This window comes from Geotrypetes seraphini, chromosome 5 (genome assembly GCF_902459505.1).
Source record: "Geotrypetes seraphini chromosome 5, aGeoSer1.1, whole genome shotgun sequence".
Taxonomy (NCBI): Eukaryota; Metazoa; Chordata; class Amphibia; order Gymnophiona; family Dermophiidae; genus Geotrypetes; species Geotrypetes seraphini.
The window spans coordinates 17,290,187-17,310,645 of record NC_047088.1 but is presented as its reverse complement, the minus strand read 5'-3'; the positions used below and the strand labels follow the sequence as shown (position 1 = coordinate 17,310,645).

Below are 20,459 nucleotides of genomic sequence, written 5' to 3'. Positions count from 1 at the left end.
GTTAATCTTACACAGTCAAACCTCGGTTTGCGAGTGTTTTCCAAGACGAGCGAAACATTTTCGCAAATCGTGACTCACAAACCGAGCGTTGACTCGCTTTGCGAGTCTCCCTGCCTGCGAACTGGCATCGCTCCCGCCCACAAACGCCGCCACCCCGATAACCATCATCACCCCCCCCCCCACGCAAATGCCCGCTTGCCCGCACTGAAGCCTTACCCCGATCTGGCACCGGCACGCAGCACCAACCCTCAGGAGGTGCCGGTGCCCAAAGACCCTGCCTCTTCCCAGACTGGGCCTTGAGCATCTGCGCAAGCTCAAGGCCTTCTGGCTCTCGTTGTCTCCGAGAATCTCGGAGAGAGGCGGGAGCCAGAAGGCCTTGAGCGTGCGCAGATGCTCAAGGCCCAGTCCGGCAAGCAGCAAGAGCTTCAGGCACCGGCACCTCCTGTGGGTTGGTGCTGCGTGCCGGTGCCAGATGGGGGTAAGGCTTCAGTACGAGTGGGTGTTCGTGAGGGGGGGGGCAATGCCGGTTCGCAGGGGGGTGGCGTTTGCGAGTGGGGGGTGATGCCAGTTTGCAGGGAACAGGGAAAAAGTGAAGTTTTCAGTAAAATGTGAGGGGTTACAACCCCCCAAACCCCCCCACAACGCGGCGCGATCTGTATTAAGTAAAGTGGGGGGGTACCCCCACGCCCCCTCGTCGGAGCCCCTAAAAACAGTAATTTTATTTGGTGCGCGCCTCCGTGCTGCGCTCAATTGTCTGCGTGCGCCTTTGTCCCGGCGCGCTTTTCACCTGACACTGCCATCACACTGCTCCTGGAAAGGGCTGTGGCTCACTCCTGAGGTTGCGAGATCAAATCCTGGACCCTGGGCAAGTCACTTAATCCTCCAGTGCCCACCACCTTGAATGCCAAAGCCCCCAAAAAGGCAGTATACAAGTCCCCATTCCCTTTCTCCTTCCCGTTCACCCAGGGCCTACCTGCTGCATCCGGAGAGACTCCAGCTCTCGTTCCAGATGGGTTCGGAGTCGGTGTTCCAGCTGTTCCCGCTTCTCGCACGCACCCTGAAGCTGGGCTAGAGCCTGCTGCATTTTCTCCACTTTGTCCACATAAACTTGCTTCTTCTTCAACTAGAGAGAGAGAGAGAAACAGGAGTAGCAAGTTGCAAGGAAAGGCAGGGAGCCCCCTCACTCTGATTCTTAAATACAAAGTGCACCTCACTTCTGCCAAGCTGACCAACCCCAAGGACCCTTCATGGCCCTACAACTCAAGTTTCAAGTTTCAAGTTTTATTTATATTTGATTAAACGCTTAATTAGATTATTTCTAAGCGAATTACAGTTTGTAAGTGAACACAATATTGAAACAGTAAATAACATAAAATATTAAAAATTTAACAATTTATACATTAAGTTTTAAGATAAAATCATATTAGTAAAATATACAATTACAAATTAAATGTTAGAAGATACAAAGATCATAAAAATTACAGAAATTTTAGCTTAAAAATTATATCATAAAATAAGAATTCGGCAATATAACGGATCTTGAGATATAAAAAGAGCACTTGGATAATTTTAAATATTAAAAGCGTCTTTAAATAAAAAGCATTTTAAATTCTTTTTAAAGTCGTTTAAGTTATTTATTTCTCTTAAGTATAAAGGTAAAGAGTTCCAGAGTTGAGGTGCTACTACAGAAAACATATCCTGACGACGGGTTCCAATGATTTTTAACGAAGGAATAGTTAGAAGTTTGTGGTTATTTGATCGCAAAGAACGTGAAGAAGTATAGGGGATAAGTAATTTGTTTATGAATTGGGGTTCATTGGTGTCTAAGGTTTTGAAAGTTAACAATAGAATTTTATAGGTAATCCGATGATTAATAGGGAGCCAGTGTGATTTAATTAAGAAGGGAGTCACATGGTCATATTTTTTTCCTTTATAAATGAGTTTAATGGCGGTATTTTGTATGATTTGTAAGCGTTTTTTTTCTTTTTGGGTAATGTTTAAGAAAAGAGAGTTACAATAGTCCAGTTTAGAAATGATCAAAGAATGAAGTAGAATGTTTAGCGATTTAGGTTCTAAAAATTTTGAGACTGAACGAATCAATCGAAGTCTATAAAAGCATGATTTAACGATGTTATTTAAATGTTCATGATATGAAAAATTGTTATCAATAATGATACCAAGTATTTTTAACAAGGATACAATCTCTATAGAGACATTGTTAAGAGTAAAAGGCATTTGCAAATTAATTCCTTGTTTCCATGTGAACATCTTTGGTTACTAATATCTACAGACAAGAAAAAAAATGGCAACAAATCATTTATTGGTCTGTAGTGGAGTGGGTGGGTTTTTACCAGGAAAACCCAATCAGGCCCTCGGCTACAAAAAGATCCAGCTTTCCAGGCAACCAAAATTTGCAAATAGGTACCAAATCTCATGAATATTCATTGCGTAGAATGCATACCGAATATTAGTGGAGCACCTGCTTTATCCTTTATGAATGTCTGAATGAATTTATTTTGTTTTATCTGGAAATGGTGTCATTTTCGATATTAGGAACTTTATTTTTTTTAATTGTATACCACTCTAATCATAGAGCAAGTATAGAAAATTCTTTAAGAAACATGCATATAAAATTTAACCAATGTCGCTGTACCACAAAGCGACTGGGGCACCTGCAGAAGCGAGAAGTGGGATGGGCCAGCACTCGGGAGATAAATTCAGAGGTTCATAGACAACCCCGCGAAAGACAAAGGCGCTCGCCGACAACTGAGCGCAAGACGGAGGTGCGCGCCAAAGAAAATTACAGTTTTTAGGGGCTCCGACGGGGGGTTTTGTTGGGGACCCCCCCCAGTTTACTTAATAGAGATCGCGCCGGCGTTGTGGGGGATTTGGGGGGTTGTAACCCTCCACATTTTACTGTAAACTTAACTTTTTCCCTAAAAACAGGGAAAAAGTGAAGTTTTCAGTAAAATGTGGGGGGTTACAACCCCCACACCCCTCACAATGCCCCCACAACGCGGCGCGATCTCTATTAAGTAAAGTGGGGGGTTTCCCCCCACGCCCCCCGTCGGAGCCGTAAAAACAGTAATTTTCTGCGGCGCGCACCTCCGCGCTGCGCTTAATTGTCTGCGCGCGCCTTTGTCCCAGCGCGCTTTTGACCTGACACCAAATTCAGAGTACTGTATGCGGGAGATCCCTAGTTCCATCCCCCAAATCAGGTTTTCCACTCCTCAGGTCAGCTGCAGGTGCTATGGAGGCAGTGCTGGCAATCCCTGAGGGAGGAACAGATGTGCCTCCCGTAAGGGCGACACCTAGTGGCCAGCGTCAGGGCCCAAGATAGCAAGGTTTCAGAAAGGAGCCTTGATCCAGTATCCGCAGACCAGAATTGTCACGCACCGGCCACAATGGGTTTGTTTAGTGAGGGGGGGGGTGAATCCCTGGACAGTTGTGATGAAAGCCAACAGAAGTACAAAGGTGGAGGAGGAAACTGCCAGTTCATTAAAAAAAAAAAAAACAGAAAGGAAGCGAGGGTACAGAGAGGAAAAATTTCCCCATTCCAAACAGTTTATAATTTAAGGGAAGGAGCAAGCAACCAAAAACAAAAGGATGTACTGATCGGCAAACAGAGCTCAGGCAGCGATCTGTTGGGATTCTGTGAGTTTAATATACAGCGCTGAAAACGTCTGGTAGCGGTATAGAAATGCTATTTATTTATAATAGTGACGAATTGCTAAACTATAAGGAGCAGCGATGGATTTATTCCCTAAACACTGTGATACCTTTTGGTTTAAATGGTGAATTAGAGTGGGGTTCCCTCATCTAGCTGTGCTGGGTGGTGGGCTCTTGTTATAAGATAGAGCAGTGATTCCCAACCCTGTCCTGGAGGAACACCAGGCCAATCGGGTTTTCAGGCTAGCCCTAATGAATATGCATGAGAGAGATTTGCATATGATGGAAGTGATAGGCATGCAAATTTGCTTCATGCATATTCATTAGGGCTAGCCTGAAAACCCGATTGGCCTGGTGTTCCTCCAGGACAGGGTTGGGAACCACTGAGATAGCGTATACGGTTCCAGTTCTAAAATGTTACTATCTCTTTAAAACCGGCAAGCTGTCTCGTGACGCTGTTGCCACGTAATCAAGTGTGTACAGTGCACTCGGGTTCGGCTCTATTTAATTCCTGTAATGAACGCCGCCGCCATCTCTATAGGCAGAGTGGTCGTGTTTGCTGGCGATTTAGTGCATGGGTAAGAAATGAAATGCTGTTTTTGTGACTTATTAGAAATGGATAGGGGTCACTTGGAGAGTGTGACATGTCGGTATGACAATCCCTTGGCCAGAGACCACATGACAAAAAGCTAAGTATAGCTTTTTAAGTGTTAATTTAAATAATTATAAAGAATTTCAAAAATTATAAATGCAAAAAGTATAAAAAGTAATAGAATTGTACAAGTTATGATAGGACCCGATGAAGAGTTGAAGCTTGGGGCAAGGAGATGGTATTGAGCCCCAAGTGCTGCCGCTGAGGATCCTTAAAAATACTGATAAAAATATTTATGCATGAGGGCATAGCAGGGTAGTTGAGTACGCGCTACCTTGAGAAGAACGTTATTGATCTAGGTCCCTTGTGGAGTTTGCGAGTTGTGTTATTGCATAGATTTATTTATTTAAAACATTTTAAACCACCTTTATCCAAGGCGGCTCACAGTATTACATACATATTTCAGAGTTTGCACAACATAAAAATCTCATACATCGGCAAAAATCACAGTAGTAGTACCCTGTCCCAAAAATAAGCCCTAACATGATTTTTAAAGATGCTCCTAATATATGCCCTAACCCAAAAATAAGCCCTAGTTAAGATCGACCCCCCCCCCAAAGCCCCCCCTCCCCCCAAATGAACCCGACAGTCCCTGACTCCATCCCTGACACTAGTGCTGCCTGATTTGCTGAAAAAATTAGGCTCGTCGTTTCAGCAACCCCCACCCCTGCTGCTTAAGGAGGCCTCGGAGCAGAGGTAGGTCAGTCTCACGGTGGGAGGGTCGGTGGGGTTCTGCTGCACAAGGGGATGGGTGAGAGGGGAGGAAAGCTGATGAACTGGTGGGGGGAAGAAAGGAAAGAGGAAGAATTGGGTAGAGGAGAGGAAGGGAAAGATGATTGTTGTACATGGAAAAAAATAAGACATCCCCAAAAGTAAGCCCTAGTGCATTTTTTGGACCCAAAATTAATATAAAACACTATTTATTTTCGGGGAAACACGGTAGTAGACACATGGGGTGAGGATCTAAGATACTCACTTCAAAAAGAAGTGTTTAGAAGAGATGACAAGCACTCCAGATTAGGCTCAAACCAATTATCCTCTCCAGCAGATGCCTATGAATCTCTAATAGCTTCTCCTTCCCCTGCAGAAAGAGCAGGAGTGCCTTGAGAGCACCCTAGAAGGGCAAGGGGGTGCAGACCGCCCCGGCGCCAAGTCGGCGGGGCCGCTGGCGCCTCTCCACCCTGCCCTACCATCCCTCCCCCCTCTGTTATTTTCTTTGCCAGCGCAAGCAACTTCTGCCTGTTGCTTGCGCCAGCCTGGTTCCCCTCTGAATCACTTCCAGGCCACGGGGCCAGGAAGTGCCCTCAGAGGGAAATCCAATGCTGGAGCGAGGAGCATGCTGTAGAAGCCACTTGCGCTAGGGAGGAGCACAAGTGTGGAATGGGGGGTGGGTGGATGTGGAAATAGTGGGGACATGGAGAGGAGGGTGCGGGGATAGCCACCTACCCTTACTATGCCACTGGGAGCACATCAACCCATTTTTAAATAAAGGCAACGATTAAAAAACACAAGCAAGAGAGCTGCCCGAGAAGAAACCTGAACCCCCAAAAAACATAACTGAAACGTTTGAGAGCAAAAACACGGACACCACTGTGAAGGAGAGAAGGGTAGGAAACTTGGCATCAAATATAATATGTCGAGCCACAGGACTGGCCCAACTTGTTCGGTAGCATTTCAGATTGCAAAATCGATTTGTTTTCCCTGCTAAGGCCTACATAATATACAATCTTTACATTGTTGTTTTGTCAAGAAGAATTAAGTAAAGGTCTGGCTTAAAACCAACAACTGAAGTCTGAACTTTTGAATTGCGGCTACGTTGGTGCTGAAATAGGGCTTTTTCTTCTTCTTCTTTAAAGATTGCAATCACATGCTTAGTAATTAAAAGCACTTGCTTTGTGGTTTTGTGCAGAGTAACAAAAATTCATGGAAAATAGAAAATCTGAGTCATAGCATACACTTTGGCACTCTCTTTTTTTTTTTTTCTCTCGTTGGCTTATAGGATTTTTATTGATTAGAGGAGTTATGAGGCTGTAACCAGAGCCCTGCACACTTGCGCCAGCAGCGTTTTTAATACTGAGCCAAGGGCCCAACTGTGGTATCAGATTTCTCAACAGGAAGCGTGTCTTTCTGTAAACTGGGAACATTATTTCTGCAATCCAGAGTATCCCGTGGATACAAACTTAAAAAAAAAAAGGCATCTTCCCACATACAGCAACACATGTTTAGTCCAAAAATGGGCAGCTTAAGGGACCTGTGTAAGCTCAAACACTGTTATCGTGGCATTCTCTTTTTCCTGGCAGGATGAAAGGGATCTGAACCTGCAACCGGCAGCTGGAGACGGTTCAGATTGGATAGCATTTGAGGCCAGAGGAGACAGAGCTGGCTCCTAGGCCTCGGCCCTCTAGGGGCTGCCGCCTTCCTTTTCCAACAAATTCCTCTGAAAATGCGTGCCATTATTCCATCTTCTCTACGTTCTCCCAGGGGAGCTCAGAAAGGTTTACATGAATTTATTCAGGTACTCAGGTACTGGTGGGCTCACAATCTCTCTAATGTACCTGGGGCAATGGGGGGATTAAGTGACTTGCCCAGGGTCACAAGCAACAGTGTGGGTTTGAACCCACAAATTCAGGGTGCTGAGGCTTTAACCACAGCCCAAAATGTAGTAAAAGTGAGCCAAGTATAGGACAATCGAGCCATTGTGACATCACTAATGAGGTTGGATCTTATTGGTGGACTGAGGCATTATGACATCACAATAACAGCTCTAGTTATCAGAGGCTGAAACTTTTCACACTATTTATTTATTCAGTTTTCTCTACTATTCTCCCAGGGGAGCTCCGAACAATTTACATGATTTTATTCAGGTACTCAGGTACTGGTGGGCTCACAATCTATCTAATGTACCTGGGGTAATGGGGGGAATTAAGTGACTTGCCCAGGGTCACAAGGAGCAATGTGGGTTTGAACCCATGATCTCAGGGTGCTGAGGCTGTGCCACACTCTCCCCATTCTCTTCTTGGTTGGGCTGAAACCTTTTCAGTGGCCCCTCGTATTGTGATGTCATAATGCCTCATTCCACCAATGCCTAAGAGCCAACCTCATCGGTGATGCCACAATGGCTTGGTTTCACTATTCTTGTGCCCATTTACTATATGCATTGAAATGAAAAATGTCAAGAAAATTGTGGCATAACATGTAAGTTTCATGGCTGCACATCATATTTATTTATTTATTTTTCTACCCTGTTTTCCCAGGCTCACAGTCTATCTAATGCACCTGGGGCAGTGGGGGGATTAAGTGACTTGCCCAAAGCCACGAGGAGCAGCGTGGGTTTGAACTCACGACCCCAGGGTGCTGAGGCTGTAGCTTTAACCACTGCGCCACACTCGGTCTCTGGATTTTGGCACCGCTACGCGCCATGGACTCGGGCGCCAGTCCCAGAGGGCGCCTAATTTTTCTTTTATAAATCCGTTTTTTTTAATGGCACGATCAATTATCGTGCCACTTAAATCAAAACATCCCCTACCAGCGCCTCTTTCAGCGGCTTTTATGAGAATCCGGCCCTTAAGTCCGTAACTGCAGGTACTGTATAATCACATGCATAACCGCCTCTAACAGTTCATGCCCCTGCCAGGTCCATGCCTCCTTGCCAAGTTTCTTTATTTTTGATATACCGTCTATCAAAATAAGTGTGTAAACGGTGTACAAAATAAAAAGATTGTAGAAAACAATTAAAATAGGTAACTAAAAGCAACATTTTATCAAATATTAAAAATACTAGACGAATTCACATTAACGTACATGGAACAAAAGGGAAGTCGGGGAGGGAAAGGTTGTTTAAAATACATCGAAGTAAAATGAATAAAACAGTGGAAGGTAAAAGTGGTGAGACATTGGGATGGGGGTCGCTTCAGAAGAAGTGTTTGATGTTTCAAGGCTTCACAAGAATTAAAGGTTTGAGAAGCGGAAGCTGGCACCAAAGAGTAAAAGCAATTGTGTTCCCAGGAATTTGCACATGGATTTATAAAATTTGGGGCCGTCACGCTTGCATACAGCTGATTACTGCAAATTAGCAGCTCATTCGCTAATTAAAGCTATGCACGGAACCTTGCCTGCTAGTTGGAAAACCGGGTGCACATTTTAACAGAAATTGGATAGGAAAGAAGGTCATTCTTAGCGTTTGGACGCAAGACATAGCGCCTGCTTACTGGGCTTGGAGGAATCGTTTTCATAATTTGATGCTCTTGGAGCAGCGCCATGCTCGATTATCTGTCCGGCGGTCGAAGATTTTCCTGCAGACCTGGGACCCCTACATTTCCTCGCTTTCCCCTAGGGCCAGAAGTCTGGTCTTGAATTCACTCTGTTGCTGATACCTTATGCTCTCAGCTGTTTTCCCCGGGCTGGTGGGTGGATGTTTGGGAGAGTGTGAATGGTGGGTATGAGTGGTTGGACGTATGTGGAGTTCAGGGGGTAGGGGGGGATTACACATTGTGGGTGGGAGGATGGGATTTGGTTCTCTTGTTTTGTTTGATAGGTGCTGAGCGGCTTAAGCAAACAGCTTGCTCAGCATAATCCTTTCTTGCTGGGGGGTTTTTGGGTATGGATTGGGTCTCATGGTGTGGGTTTGGGGTGGGGTGGGGGTTTGGGCTTTGGAGTGGGTGGGGATTGGGGGGATTCTTTGGTTGGGGTGAAAATGTGTTTGATGGTACGTTTGGGGTTCGCGACCTTGTTGTATGGTCGTGTTGTATTGTGTATTTACTGCTGATGTGCCAATAAAACATGATTTATACTAAACAGAAATTGGGGGGGGGGGGGTAAGAGAACCCTGTAGCCGTCTTGATGACATCGCCTTGAACTCTGCCAATGCTCTGGACCTTAAAACTGTCTCCGAGCCTTCCAGGTATCTCAGTGAAAAAACCCTCTCTCATATTTCTTTTTGAGTCTCCCCCTCTTGTCCCATTATGATTTTCTGAACTGGTTTTCCAGTATCCCTCGTTGTAGCAGCTTCGTTTCTTATTTTCACGTCCGACTTGTTTAACAGTAAGTGAATCTAAAGCCCTTCCCCCCCCCCCCCACCCATTCCGTTAACACGTGCAACCACTTGACACACAGCTTCCACTGGTCCCAGGGTCCGACATTCAAACCCGGGTCAGTTTTAAAGCTCCTTCGACCATTGGCTTCATTTTCATTTGGCCCTGGTAGACATCCCCACCAAGCCCTCTCGTAATCACCAGGCTCTCGGCGAGGTCAGTGGGAGGCACGAGGATGGAAAAAAAAAAAATGCAGTTTTTAAAGTTTTGTTTGTGTTCAAAGCGTGGCCGGCTTCAGATGCCACTCGGAAAGCTGGGAATAAGGAGAAGTTTGGTTTGGTTTCAAGACCACTAGGGAAGCCGGGGAGGAGGGGGGGGGAGAACAGCTGCTTTGCTCGGAGAGAAACACTGCCAAAACTGTGAAAGATCTTTAATGCAGTCCTTCTGCAGTGACCAAAATTTTTTTTATGGCGATTGTGGGGAGAGGGGCTCCGTGAAGCTCCAGCCAGGGTCTATGTGTACATTACTCATTGCTGAAGGACTATCTAGCCCCGTTTCTTAGAAGATGAACAGAAGATTTTGTTCCGATTCCAAGCAACCTTGAAGGGCTGATGTGCGGCATTCAATTCCCATTTCATCCGCTGCCTTTTCCAAACATTCAGTCCTACCATCTCTTGTAACCAAAGTATCACTGGAAAATAAATCTTAAACAGAAGAAAATGTTTCTGTGCGCTCTGTAAGGAGACGGCATGGAGAAGTCTGAAACCGAAAGTGCAATTGGAAAAGGCAGACTGCAGAACCAGGCTTTGGGACAAAATCTGTTTTGGCCATCCAAGTCTGAACTGTGGTTTATACATATCAATCTATAAGAGAGTGTTTTGTGACTCCGTGACCTTCCTATGGGTACTACAGGGAGGAGTGGGAGAAAATTAAGGGCAGTTTGTATTAACATTTTGGCTTTTCTGGCCCACAAACTTCAATTTTTACGCCAAAGTCAGCCCAAATTTCCAGTGCATTTTCAGCTGAAACCTAAACTCTCCCACCCCCCTAATCAAAAGTGGGTCCCACTCCCAACACACCTTACAAAAACCTGGTACTCTTTCTAGTGGCCTCGTTGGGGCAGGATCCACAGTCACTCCTGCCCATGCCAGCTCCGAGATCAAAATGGCAGCTGCGACATCCCGCTCTAGCCTCATGAGACTGCCGCAGCAGTTCGCGGCAGCCATTTTAACATTGGAACAGGCAAGACACTTGCCAGCTCCAATTTCAAAAAAGAAAGGATTCTTCCTGCCCTGACAAGACCACTAGAGTTTCTAAGGCAAGTCTGGGGGGAAGCCAGAGTGGAGCCCACTTTTGTTGGCGAAGCAAAGTGGGGCCTGCTTTTATTTAAGGCATGTTTTTTTTTTTTTAGGGGGGGAGGCGTGAAGCCTGAATGGAGCCTGCTTTTGCTGGTGGAGCCTGCTTTTTGTTTGTGGGGAGGAGATAGCAGTACCATTTTCAGTTTCGGCTAAAATTGCGAAGCGAATTTTGGCCACAGTTTTGATTTTGGCCACCAGAGCAGCTTCCCCTCTTTCCCTCCCACCTTATCCCACTATCCTGTTGCTCCTCTTCTAACTTTTCCGATCTCCCTTTTACTTTTTACTTTCACTTTTTAAATTCTAAACCGCTCAGATGCCCCACGACGGGAGGTGAATCAAAATTTTAATAAACTTGGAAACCTGGATTTCAGCCGAGTCTGAAAAAACAAACGTTTCAGGCGCCTTGTTGCAAAAAAAAAAAAAAAAAAAAAAAAAGGTTCAAGAATAAGGAAAAGCAAATCGAGTATGTTTATGGATGAGCATCTACATGGCAGCGAGTGATTTCATCTTACCTCCAAAATGTGTGTCAATGAGTTGCAGAGGCCACTAACCAAGCCATGGTCTGAAGCCCTTTCACAGATTTAGGGAGGAGGAGTGCAGACTGTTGAGTGCTGGTCTGGTCTGTTTTATTAATTACTAGTCTTTATAACGGGTGCTAGAATAGATGTGTCTGTCTGTCTTTCTTTCTGTCTCTCTCTCTCGTTGGCTGCTGTCTTTCTGTCTCTCTCTCTCGTTGGCCGCTGTCTGTGTGTCTTTCTGTCTCTCTCTCTCTCTCTCGTTGGCCGCTGTCTGTGTGTCTTTCTGTCTCTTTCTCTCTCTCTCGTTGGCCGCTGTCTGTCTGTCTTTCTGTCTCCCTCTCTCCTTGGCTGCTGTCTGTGTGTCTTTCTGTCTCTTTCTTTCTCTCTGGTTGGCAGCTGTCCGTCCGTTCGTCTTTCTGTCTCTTTCTCTCTCTCTCCTTGGCTGCTGTCTGTCTGTCTTTCTGTCTCTCTCTCTCTCTCCTTGGCTGCTGTCTGTCTGTCTTTCTGTCTCTCTCTCTCTCCTTGGCTGCTGTCTGTGTGTCTTTCTGTCTCTTTCTTTCTCTCTGGTTGGCCGCTGTCCGTCTGTCCGTCTTTCTGCCTCTCTCTCTCCTTGGCCGCTGTCTGTCTGTCTTTCTGTCTCCCTCTCTCCTTGGCTGCTGTCTGTGTGTCTTTCTGTCTCTTTCTTTCTCTCTGGTTGGCAGCTGTCCGTCCGTTCGTCTTTCTGTCTCTTTCTCTCTCTCTCCTTGGCTGCTGTCTGTCTGTCTTTCTGTCTCTCTCTCTCTCTCCTTGGCTGCTGTCTGTCTGTCTTTCTGTCTCTCTCTCTCTCTCCTTGGCTGCTGTCTGTGTGTCTTTCTGTCTCTTTCTTTCTCTCTGGTTGGCCGCTGTCCGTCTGTCCGTCTTTCTGCCTCTCTCTCTCCTTGGCCGCTGTCTGTGTGTCTGTCTTTCTTTCTGTCTCTTTCCCTCCCTCCCGTTCCCCGCCTGTCCTTCTGTGTGTGTCTTTCACTGCCACCTTTTCTGTCAGTCTGTCAATGTCCCATCTGTTTGGCCCCCTGTCCTTCTGTGTCCGTGTGGAGATGTCAGGGGGATGTCAAGGGAATATTGGTGATGTTAGGAGGGATGTCAATTTTTGTGCCCCTTCTCCCACCTACCTTTTTTTTTTTTTTTTTTTTTTAAATCAAGTGGCAATCGGCACAGAATAACTGCTGCTGAGTAAAGTAAACCGCCACTCGTAGCAAATCGAACGTACACGACGCACACACGCGCCAAACACGTTGCATGCTTTACCATCTTCTTCTCTTACAATACAATTTCTCTGCTGGCCACGGAGCTACGGACGCACGGAGCCACCAGGTTTAAAGTGCGCATGCGTGCTAAGGAAATTATTATAGTGGATAATGTTTAAGTATTACTTTCAAACTTCTTTATGGAATATAACATAACTTTATTCTTCTATACCGCCATAACCAAACGATTTCTAAGCGGTTTACGAATGCTAGGAAGTTCTTCTTTACCCAACGTGTGGTGGACACCTGGAATGCGCTTCCAGAGGACGTAATAGGGCAGAGTACGGTACTGGGGTTCAAGAAAGGATTGGACAATTTCCTGCTGGAAAAGGTGATAGTGGGGTATAGATAGAGGATTACAGTCCAGGTACTAGACCTGTTGGGCCGCCGCGTGAGTGGACTACTGGGCATGATGGACCTCAGGTCTGACCCAGCAGAGGCATTGCTTATGTTCTTATGTTCTTAATTTGTTGCTTGAGAATGTAGTACAAGCAGTTAGCTTAGCAGGGTTTAAAAAAGATTTGGCTAATCAGCATAAAATCTGTTTTACTCTTTGGGATCTTGCCAGGTGCTTGTGACCTGAATTGGCCACTATTGGAAACAGGATACTGGGCGTGATGGACCTCAGGTCTGACCCAGCGGAGGCATTGCTTATGTTCTTATACACAGAAGAAGGCTGGACAATCAGTGAAATACAAATAGTTAAAAATATAAGTTTCTTAAATATACTCAGTGTAGAGTTTTGCTAACAATAATACCCACATTTAGGAAATGAATTTGTCAAACAGCGCTGACTTAATTTCTTTTCGAAATGCACCATAAGACAACATAGCTCCACCAATGCATTTACCCAACCAGGACTGCTGTTTACCCGCTTGAAATGCGAGAGTCTTATCCAAAAAAGTCTTCTATCTGCAACCAGTAATTTTTGGATATGCGAATAAACGTAAACTCCTAGTTTTCCTCGTTGGGCTGTACAACACGAAATGAGATAAAAGATAAGTTGGGGCCAATCCCCAAATCAACTTAAAACAGATACGAGAAAATCTGAATAGTACTCGCGCCTCCACCAGCAGCCAATGCAGCAATCAACAGTAAAGCACAGTTACTTACCGTAACAGGTGTTATCCAGGGACAGCAGGCAGATATTCTTAACGTATGGGTGACGTCACCGACGGAGCCCCGGTACGGACACTTTTAACTAGAAAGTTCTAGTTGGCCGCACCGCGCATGCGCGGGTGCCTTCCCGCTCGACGGAGGAGAGCATGGTCCCCAGTTAAGATAAGCCAGCTAAGAAGCCAACCCGGGGAGGTGGGTGGGTCGTAAGAATATCTGCCTGCTGTCCCTGGATAACACCTGTTACGGTAAGTAACTGTGCTTTATCCCAGGACAAGCAGGCAGCATATTCTTAACGTATGGGTGACCTCCAAGCTAACAGAGAGGGAGGAGGGATGGTTGGCCATTAGGAAAATAAATTATGTAACACAGATTGGTCGAAGTGCCCATCCCGTCTGGAGAAGGCATCCAGACAGTAGTGAGTAGTGAATGTGTGAACTGAGGACCAAGTGGAAGCTTTGCAGATCTCCTCGATGGGCGTGGAGCGGAGGAAAGCCACAGAAGCAGCCATAGCTCTGACCCTGTGGGCCGTGACAGCACCTTCCAGTGAGAGACCGGCCCGAGTATAACAGAACGCAATGCAGGCAGCAAGCCAGTTGGAAAGCATTCGTTTAGAGACAGGACGACCTAAACGGTTAGGGTCGAAGGACAGAAAGAGCTGAGGTGACGTGCGGTGAGCTCTGGTACGGTCAAGGTAGTATGCCAGGGCACGCTTACAGTCCAGCGTGTGTAACGCCTGTTCCCCAGGATGAGAGTGGGGTTTAGGGAAAAAGACAGGCAATACAATGGACTGGTTGAGGTGGAAGTCCGAGACCACCTTGGGAAGAAATTTAGGATGGGTACGCAGAACCACCTTGTCATGGTGAAAAACCGTGAAAGGTGGGTCAGCAACCAGTGCATGCAGCTCACTAACCCTCCTGGCAGAGGTGATGGCAATGAGGAAAAGCACCTTCCATGTCAGAAATTTGAGTGAAGTTGTGGTAAGAGGCTCAAATGGAGGTTTCATGAGGGCTGAGAGAACCACATTCAGGTGCCAGACGACTGGAGGAGGCTTCAGAGGTGGTTTGACATTGAAGAGGCCTCTCATGAACCGGGAAACCAGGGGATGAGCCGTGAGAGGTTTTCCGAGGATAGGCTCATGAAACGCAGTGATGGCACTGAGGTGGACTCTGATTGAGGTAGATTTGAGGCCAGCGTCGGAGAGAGAAAGCAAATAGTCCAGTACAGTTTCCACCGCCAATGAGGTGGGATCGTGACGATGAAGTAGACACCAAGAGGAGAACCGGGTCCACTTCTGATGGTAACATTGGAGGGTGGCCGGTTTCCTGGAGGCATCCAAAATACGACGGACAGGCTGAGACAGATTCTCTGGAGAGGTCAGCCCGAGAGAAACCAAGCTGTCAGGTGGAGCGAGGACAGACTGGGATGTAGTAGAGACTGATGCTGCTGTGTAAGTAGAGTAGGAAATACAGGAAGAGGAATGGGCTCCCTGGAGCTGAGCTGGAGCAGGAGGGAGAACCAGTGTTGGCGAGGCCACCGAGGGGCGATGAGAATCATGGTGGCTCTGTCCCTGCGGAGTTTGGGGTTGTAGGTGTGGTAGATTCAGGGGCAATGTTAGGAAATTCTACTTTACGGAGAGGGTGGTGGATGCCTGGAATGCGCTCCCGGGAGAGGTGGTGGAGAGTAAAACTGTGACTGAGTTCAAAGAAGCGTGGGATGAACACAGAAGATTTAGAATCAGAAAATAATATTAAAGATTGAACTAGGCCAGTTACTGGGCAGACTTGTACGGTCTGTGTCTGTGTATGGCCGTTTGGAGGAGGATGGGCAGGGGAGGGCTTCAATGGCTGGGAGGGTGTAGATGGGCTGGAGTAAGTCTTAACAGAGATTTCGGCAGTTGGAACCCAAGCACAGTACCGGGTAAAGCTTTGGATTCTCGCCCAGAAATAGCTAAGAAGAAAAAAAAAAAAAAAAAAAAAAAAAATTTTTAAATTGAATCAGGTTGGGCAGACTGGATGGACCATTCGGGTCTTTATCTGCCGTCATCTACTATGTTACTATGTTACTATGGATAATGTCCGCAACATCAGAGGTAGTGGAGGAAAGGCATAGAGGAACCGATCTGTCCAGTCGAGCAGAAATGCATCTGGGGCCAGACGGTGAGGAGAGAAAAGTCTGGAACAGAACTGGGGCAGCTGATGGTTGTGAGGAGCTGCAAAGAGGTCCACCTGCGGAGTGCCCCAGCGAGCAAAGATGGAGCGGAGCGTGGGAGGATCCAGAGTCCACTCGTGAGGTTGAAGGATGCGGCTGAGATTGTCGGCCAGGGAGTTCTGTTCGCCCTGGATATAGACAGCCTTGAGGAAGAGACTGTGGCCCAGGTCCAGATGCGGATGGCCTCCTGACAGAGGAGGGGAGATCCGGTGCCGCCTTGCTTGTTTATGTAGTACATGGCGACATGGTTGTCTGTGCACAGGAGAAGGACCTGAGGGCAGAGAAGGTGCTGGAAGGCTTTGAGAGCATAGAACATGGCTCTGAGTTCCAGGAAATTGATGTGATGTTGACGCTCCTGAGGGGTCCAGAGACCCTGGGTGCAAAGATCTCCTAGGTGAGCTCCCCACGCATAAGGGGAGGCATCTGTGGTTATGATCATGGAGTGAGGGGGTAGATGAAATAGTAGACCCCTGGAAAGATTGGAGGAGTTCAACCACCAGTGAAGAGATTGCTGAAGAGACGATGTCACAGAGATGGTATGAGAAAGAGGATCCGTGGTCTGTGACCATTGGTTGGCCAGCGTCCATTGAGGTGTCCTGAGGTGGAGTCGCGCCAGAGGAAGCACATGGATCGTCGAGGCCATGTGGCCCAGAAGGACCATCATTTGCCGAGCTGGAATGGAGCGATGAAGGAGCACCTGATGGCAGAGGTGGAGCAGGGTCCGTTGGCGGTCTGAGGGGAGAAACGCCCTCATCAGAGTGGTGTCGAGGACGGCTCCAATAAACTGAAGTCGCTGTGTGGGAAGCAGATGCGACTTGGGGTAGTTGATCTCGAACCCCAGAAGGTGGAGGAAGGAGATGGTGTGCTGAGTGGCTTGTAGCACAAGAGGAGACGTAGGTGCTTTCACTAACCAATCGTCCAAGTAGGGGAACACCTGAAGGTCGTGAGACCTGAGGAAGGCCGCCACCACAATAAGGCATTTGGTGAACACTCTGGGTGATGAGGCAAGGCCAAAGGGTAGCACTTTGTACTGATAGTGATGGTGCTGTATCTGAAACCGTAGATAGCGACGTGAAGTCGGATGGATTGGGATGTGAGTGTAGGCCTCCTTGAGGTCTAGGGAGCATAGCCAGTCGTGGTGAGAGAGAAGAGGGTAAAGCGTGGCCAGGGAGAGCATTCTGAACTTCTCTTTGACCAGACACTTGTTGAGGTCCCTGAGATCGAGGATGGGACGAAGGTCTCCTGTTTTTTTGGGAACCAGGAAGTAGCGGGAGTAGAATCCCTGACCCCTTTGGTCCGGAGGTACCTCTTCGATGGCATTGAGGAGAAGGAGGGATTGGACTTCCCTCAGGGGTTGAGAGGTCTGGCCGAGAACCTGCGTTGGTAAGAAGACTGTTGCCTGTAGGGGCGAGCAGGTGGAGTCTTCTTTTTAGGTTTGATCAGAGTGTCCCACCTGGTCTCGTGTGCTGAGAGCTTCTGGGTGGTCGAGTCCAGAGATTCTCTGAAGAGTTCATCACCCAGACAAGGTGCGTTAGCCAGGCGGTCCTGGTGGTTAATGTCTAGGTCAGAGACTCTCAGCCATGCCAAACGGCGCATAGCCACCGCCATGGCAGATGCGCAGGAGGTCAGCTCAAGTGAGTCGTAGATGGAGCGAACCATGAATTTCCTGAGTTGGAGGAGGCTGGAAATTTGTTGCTGGAAGAGAGGGACCTTACGTTCAGGAAGATACTTCTGTAAGGAGGAGAGCTGTTGCACCAGATGCTTCATATAGAAGGAGAAGTGGAAGGTGTAGTTGTTGGCTCTATTGGCTAGCATGGCATTTTGGAAAAGGCGCTTACCAAATTTATCCATAGTTTTTCCCTCTCTGACAGCAGGGGTGGAGGCATATACACTGGAACCCTGAGACTTTTTCAAAGTAGATTCCACCAGGAGGGATTCGTGGGGCAATTGAGGTTTGTCAAACCCTGGGATTGGAATAACCCGGTACAAGCTATCCAATTTGCGAGGGGCCCCGGGAACAGTGAGGGGAGTCTCCCAGTTTTTATAGAAAGTTTCCCGTAAGATGTCGTGGACGGGCAACTTTAGAAATTCCTTGGGAGGTTGCTCAAAGTCTAGGGCATCGAGGAAAGCCTGAGACTTTTTAGAGTCGGATTCTAAGGGGATGGAAAGAGCTGCTGCCATCTCCCTAAGGAATTTAGAAAAAGAGGATTGTTCTGGTTTTGAGGCGGTATCGGTCATGGAGGGTTCTTTGTTGGTTGACGAAGCGTCCTCTTCGGTACCGTGCGGGGAGTCTTCCCACAAGTCTGGGTCTCTAACGTCAGGGTGTGCACGTTTGGACATCGGTGTGGAAGGCTCGGCATGGCGGGTTTTTGAGAGAGATTTGCCTGAGCGCACCGAGGCGGTACCGGGAGAGGAAGACCGATGTCGTTCCTGGGACCGGGAAGGGTCGGCAGCAGTACAGGTATGCACTGTAGGTGTTTCAGCCAAGAGCACTGGCATGGAGGTATTAATCGGTACCGAGGGGGTCGACACCGATGGGACAGTGCGAGGCTCGGACCGGTCCCGTACCGGAAGGTGCGGTGCCAGCAACAGTTGTTGGAGTTGTTGCTGGAGCTGCTCCTGTAATTGGTTTTGGAGTATGGCCGCGATGTGGTCATCCAGGGGGGGCACCGGTACTGCTTTTTTCTTCTTCGGTACCATAGGTGCCGCTTTACGCTCCGGCGATGAGGAGGCCGATGATGAGGCTCTCACCGATATCGGAGCGGAGCGTTTGCGGGGTCGGTGCGGTGCCGGGAGGGCCGGTGTCGCAACTGTGGCAGGAGGGCGCTCAAGGGAAGTGGAAGGCTTCTTAGCCGGCTTACCTGGGCCCAACAACCCCGAAGAAGGGTCTGGTGGTGTCAACGCCGTGGGTGCCGACTTTTGTGGTGCCGTCGATGTCGCAGCAGGTTCCATGGCAGATCCGGTACCGAATAAAAGATGTTGCTGGATCTGCCTGTTTTTTAATGTGCGCTTTTTAAGCATAGCACAGCGGGTGCAAGTGTCAGCCCGATGCTCTGGACCCAGGCACTGCAGGCACCAATTGTGCGGGTCGGTGAGAGAGAACGGGCGTGCACACCGCTGGCACTTCTTAAAGCCCGGTTGAGGGGGCATGAAGGGAAATACGGCCTCCGCAAAATCGAATCCAGAGGCCTGTATGGTGGCAACAGGCCCCGCCGGGGCCGGCCTGAAAAAATAAAGAAAACTGGACGAGTTTTTTATTTTTTTTTTTTGTAAGTAAAAATAGGGGAAAAATTAGAAGAAAAACGAAAAATTACGCGAGCGGGAAGGCAGAAACTAGCTTTTCAACGGCCGTTGAAAGCACATGCGTCTTCTTCGCTCCGCAGAAACTGGGGACCACGCTCTCCTCCGTCGAGCGGGAAGGCACCCGCGCATGTGCGGTGCGGCCAACTAGAACTTTCTAGTTAAAAGTGTCCGTACCGGGGCTCCTTCGGTGACGTCACCCATACGTTAAGAATATGCTGCCTGCTTGTCCTGGGATAAGGACTAATAGGTCATTTTTCTTCAATCCAAATATCAGTCGGACAGCCGTATTCGACACTATTCTCAATTCTTTCTTTGGAGCTCTGATTCCCTTACATTAGAAGGCCTATAGAACCAGATTATCGTTTCCCTCTTTCAAGGGAATCAAATCAGCTGGGAAACTTTGTCGGTCCTGTGTTTTCAAACTGGTAGAGATTTGGAATGGACTTCCTAGTGTTATTAGAATGATAGGCCAATTGCAATTATTTTGGAAAACCTTAAAAACCCTGCTATCCTCACAATACCTAATTAGCTTACCTGCAGAACCTACTAATTGTTAACCTTGAAAGATTTCCTTCTATGATAGACTAAACTAATTTTTATTATCTTTTATTTCTCCTTATTTTATGTATATTCTAGTCATTTGACTTCTTGTAAGCTGAGTCGAGCGCCAACGAAAGATGGCCCGGTATATAAACTGACAACTAGTTGTACTTACCTTTTTGTGCCTTTTTCTTTTTGTATACTTTGATATTCTGATTCTTTGTTACTTTGTGGTTGGAAGGAGGACCCGGGGGTGGGTATTGGGGGGGGGGGGGTTGGTTGGGTGTTGGGGGGGGGCGGTTTATTGGGGGGCTCTTCTGCATATTGAGCTGGTTTGTATTGTTGTGTTACCTTGATGTTTTCTTGCTTGCTCAATAAAAATATATTTGACCATAAACTGACAACTAGATTACCGTATTTTCACTCATATACCTGACATCAGAGAAAGGGCGGGACTGCCGGAAGAGGAAGCAGCACAGACGCAGGGCTCAGAGAAGGGGCAGATCGCCGGCAGAGGAAGCAGCAGGACAACGGTAGGCAACTTCTCCATGATGGGGGGGGTGGGGAGGCTGTGGGGGTGCGAGCGCAAATGCGAGTGCGAGCGGTCCTGCGGGGTGAATCGGACGTCGGGGGGGGGGGGAACTATGTAAAAAAATATGTACAACGCGCTCACGCGTATAATGCGCATGGTTATGCGCGCGTTATATGCGTGAAAATACGGTAGATTAGAATGATGTTTGGCATTGAGGCGACTACATGTAATTTTATATTCAGTTTAT

General features: G+C 47.5%; 1 protein-coding gene across 3 annotated transcripts in view; it reads right to left on the bottom strand.

Annotated features, from left to right (window-relative positions):
- Positions 1-20,459, bottom strand: part of AMOT (angiomotin) — a 142,432-nt gene that overhangs the window by 21,585 nt on the left and 100,388 nt on the right. For all 3 annotated transcript variants that reach the window (XM_033945976.1, XM_033945977.1, XM_033945978.1), the window contains one exon: positions 974-1,123. In XM_033945976.1, the coding sequence (XP_033801867.1) occupies positions 974-1,123 (150 nt within the window). The remainder of the gene's footprint in view (positions 1-973; positions 1,124-20,459) is intronic.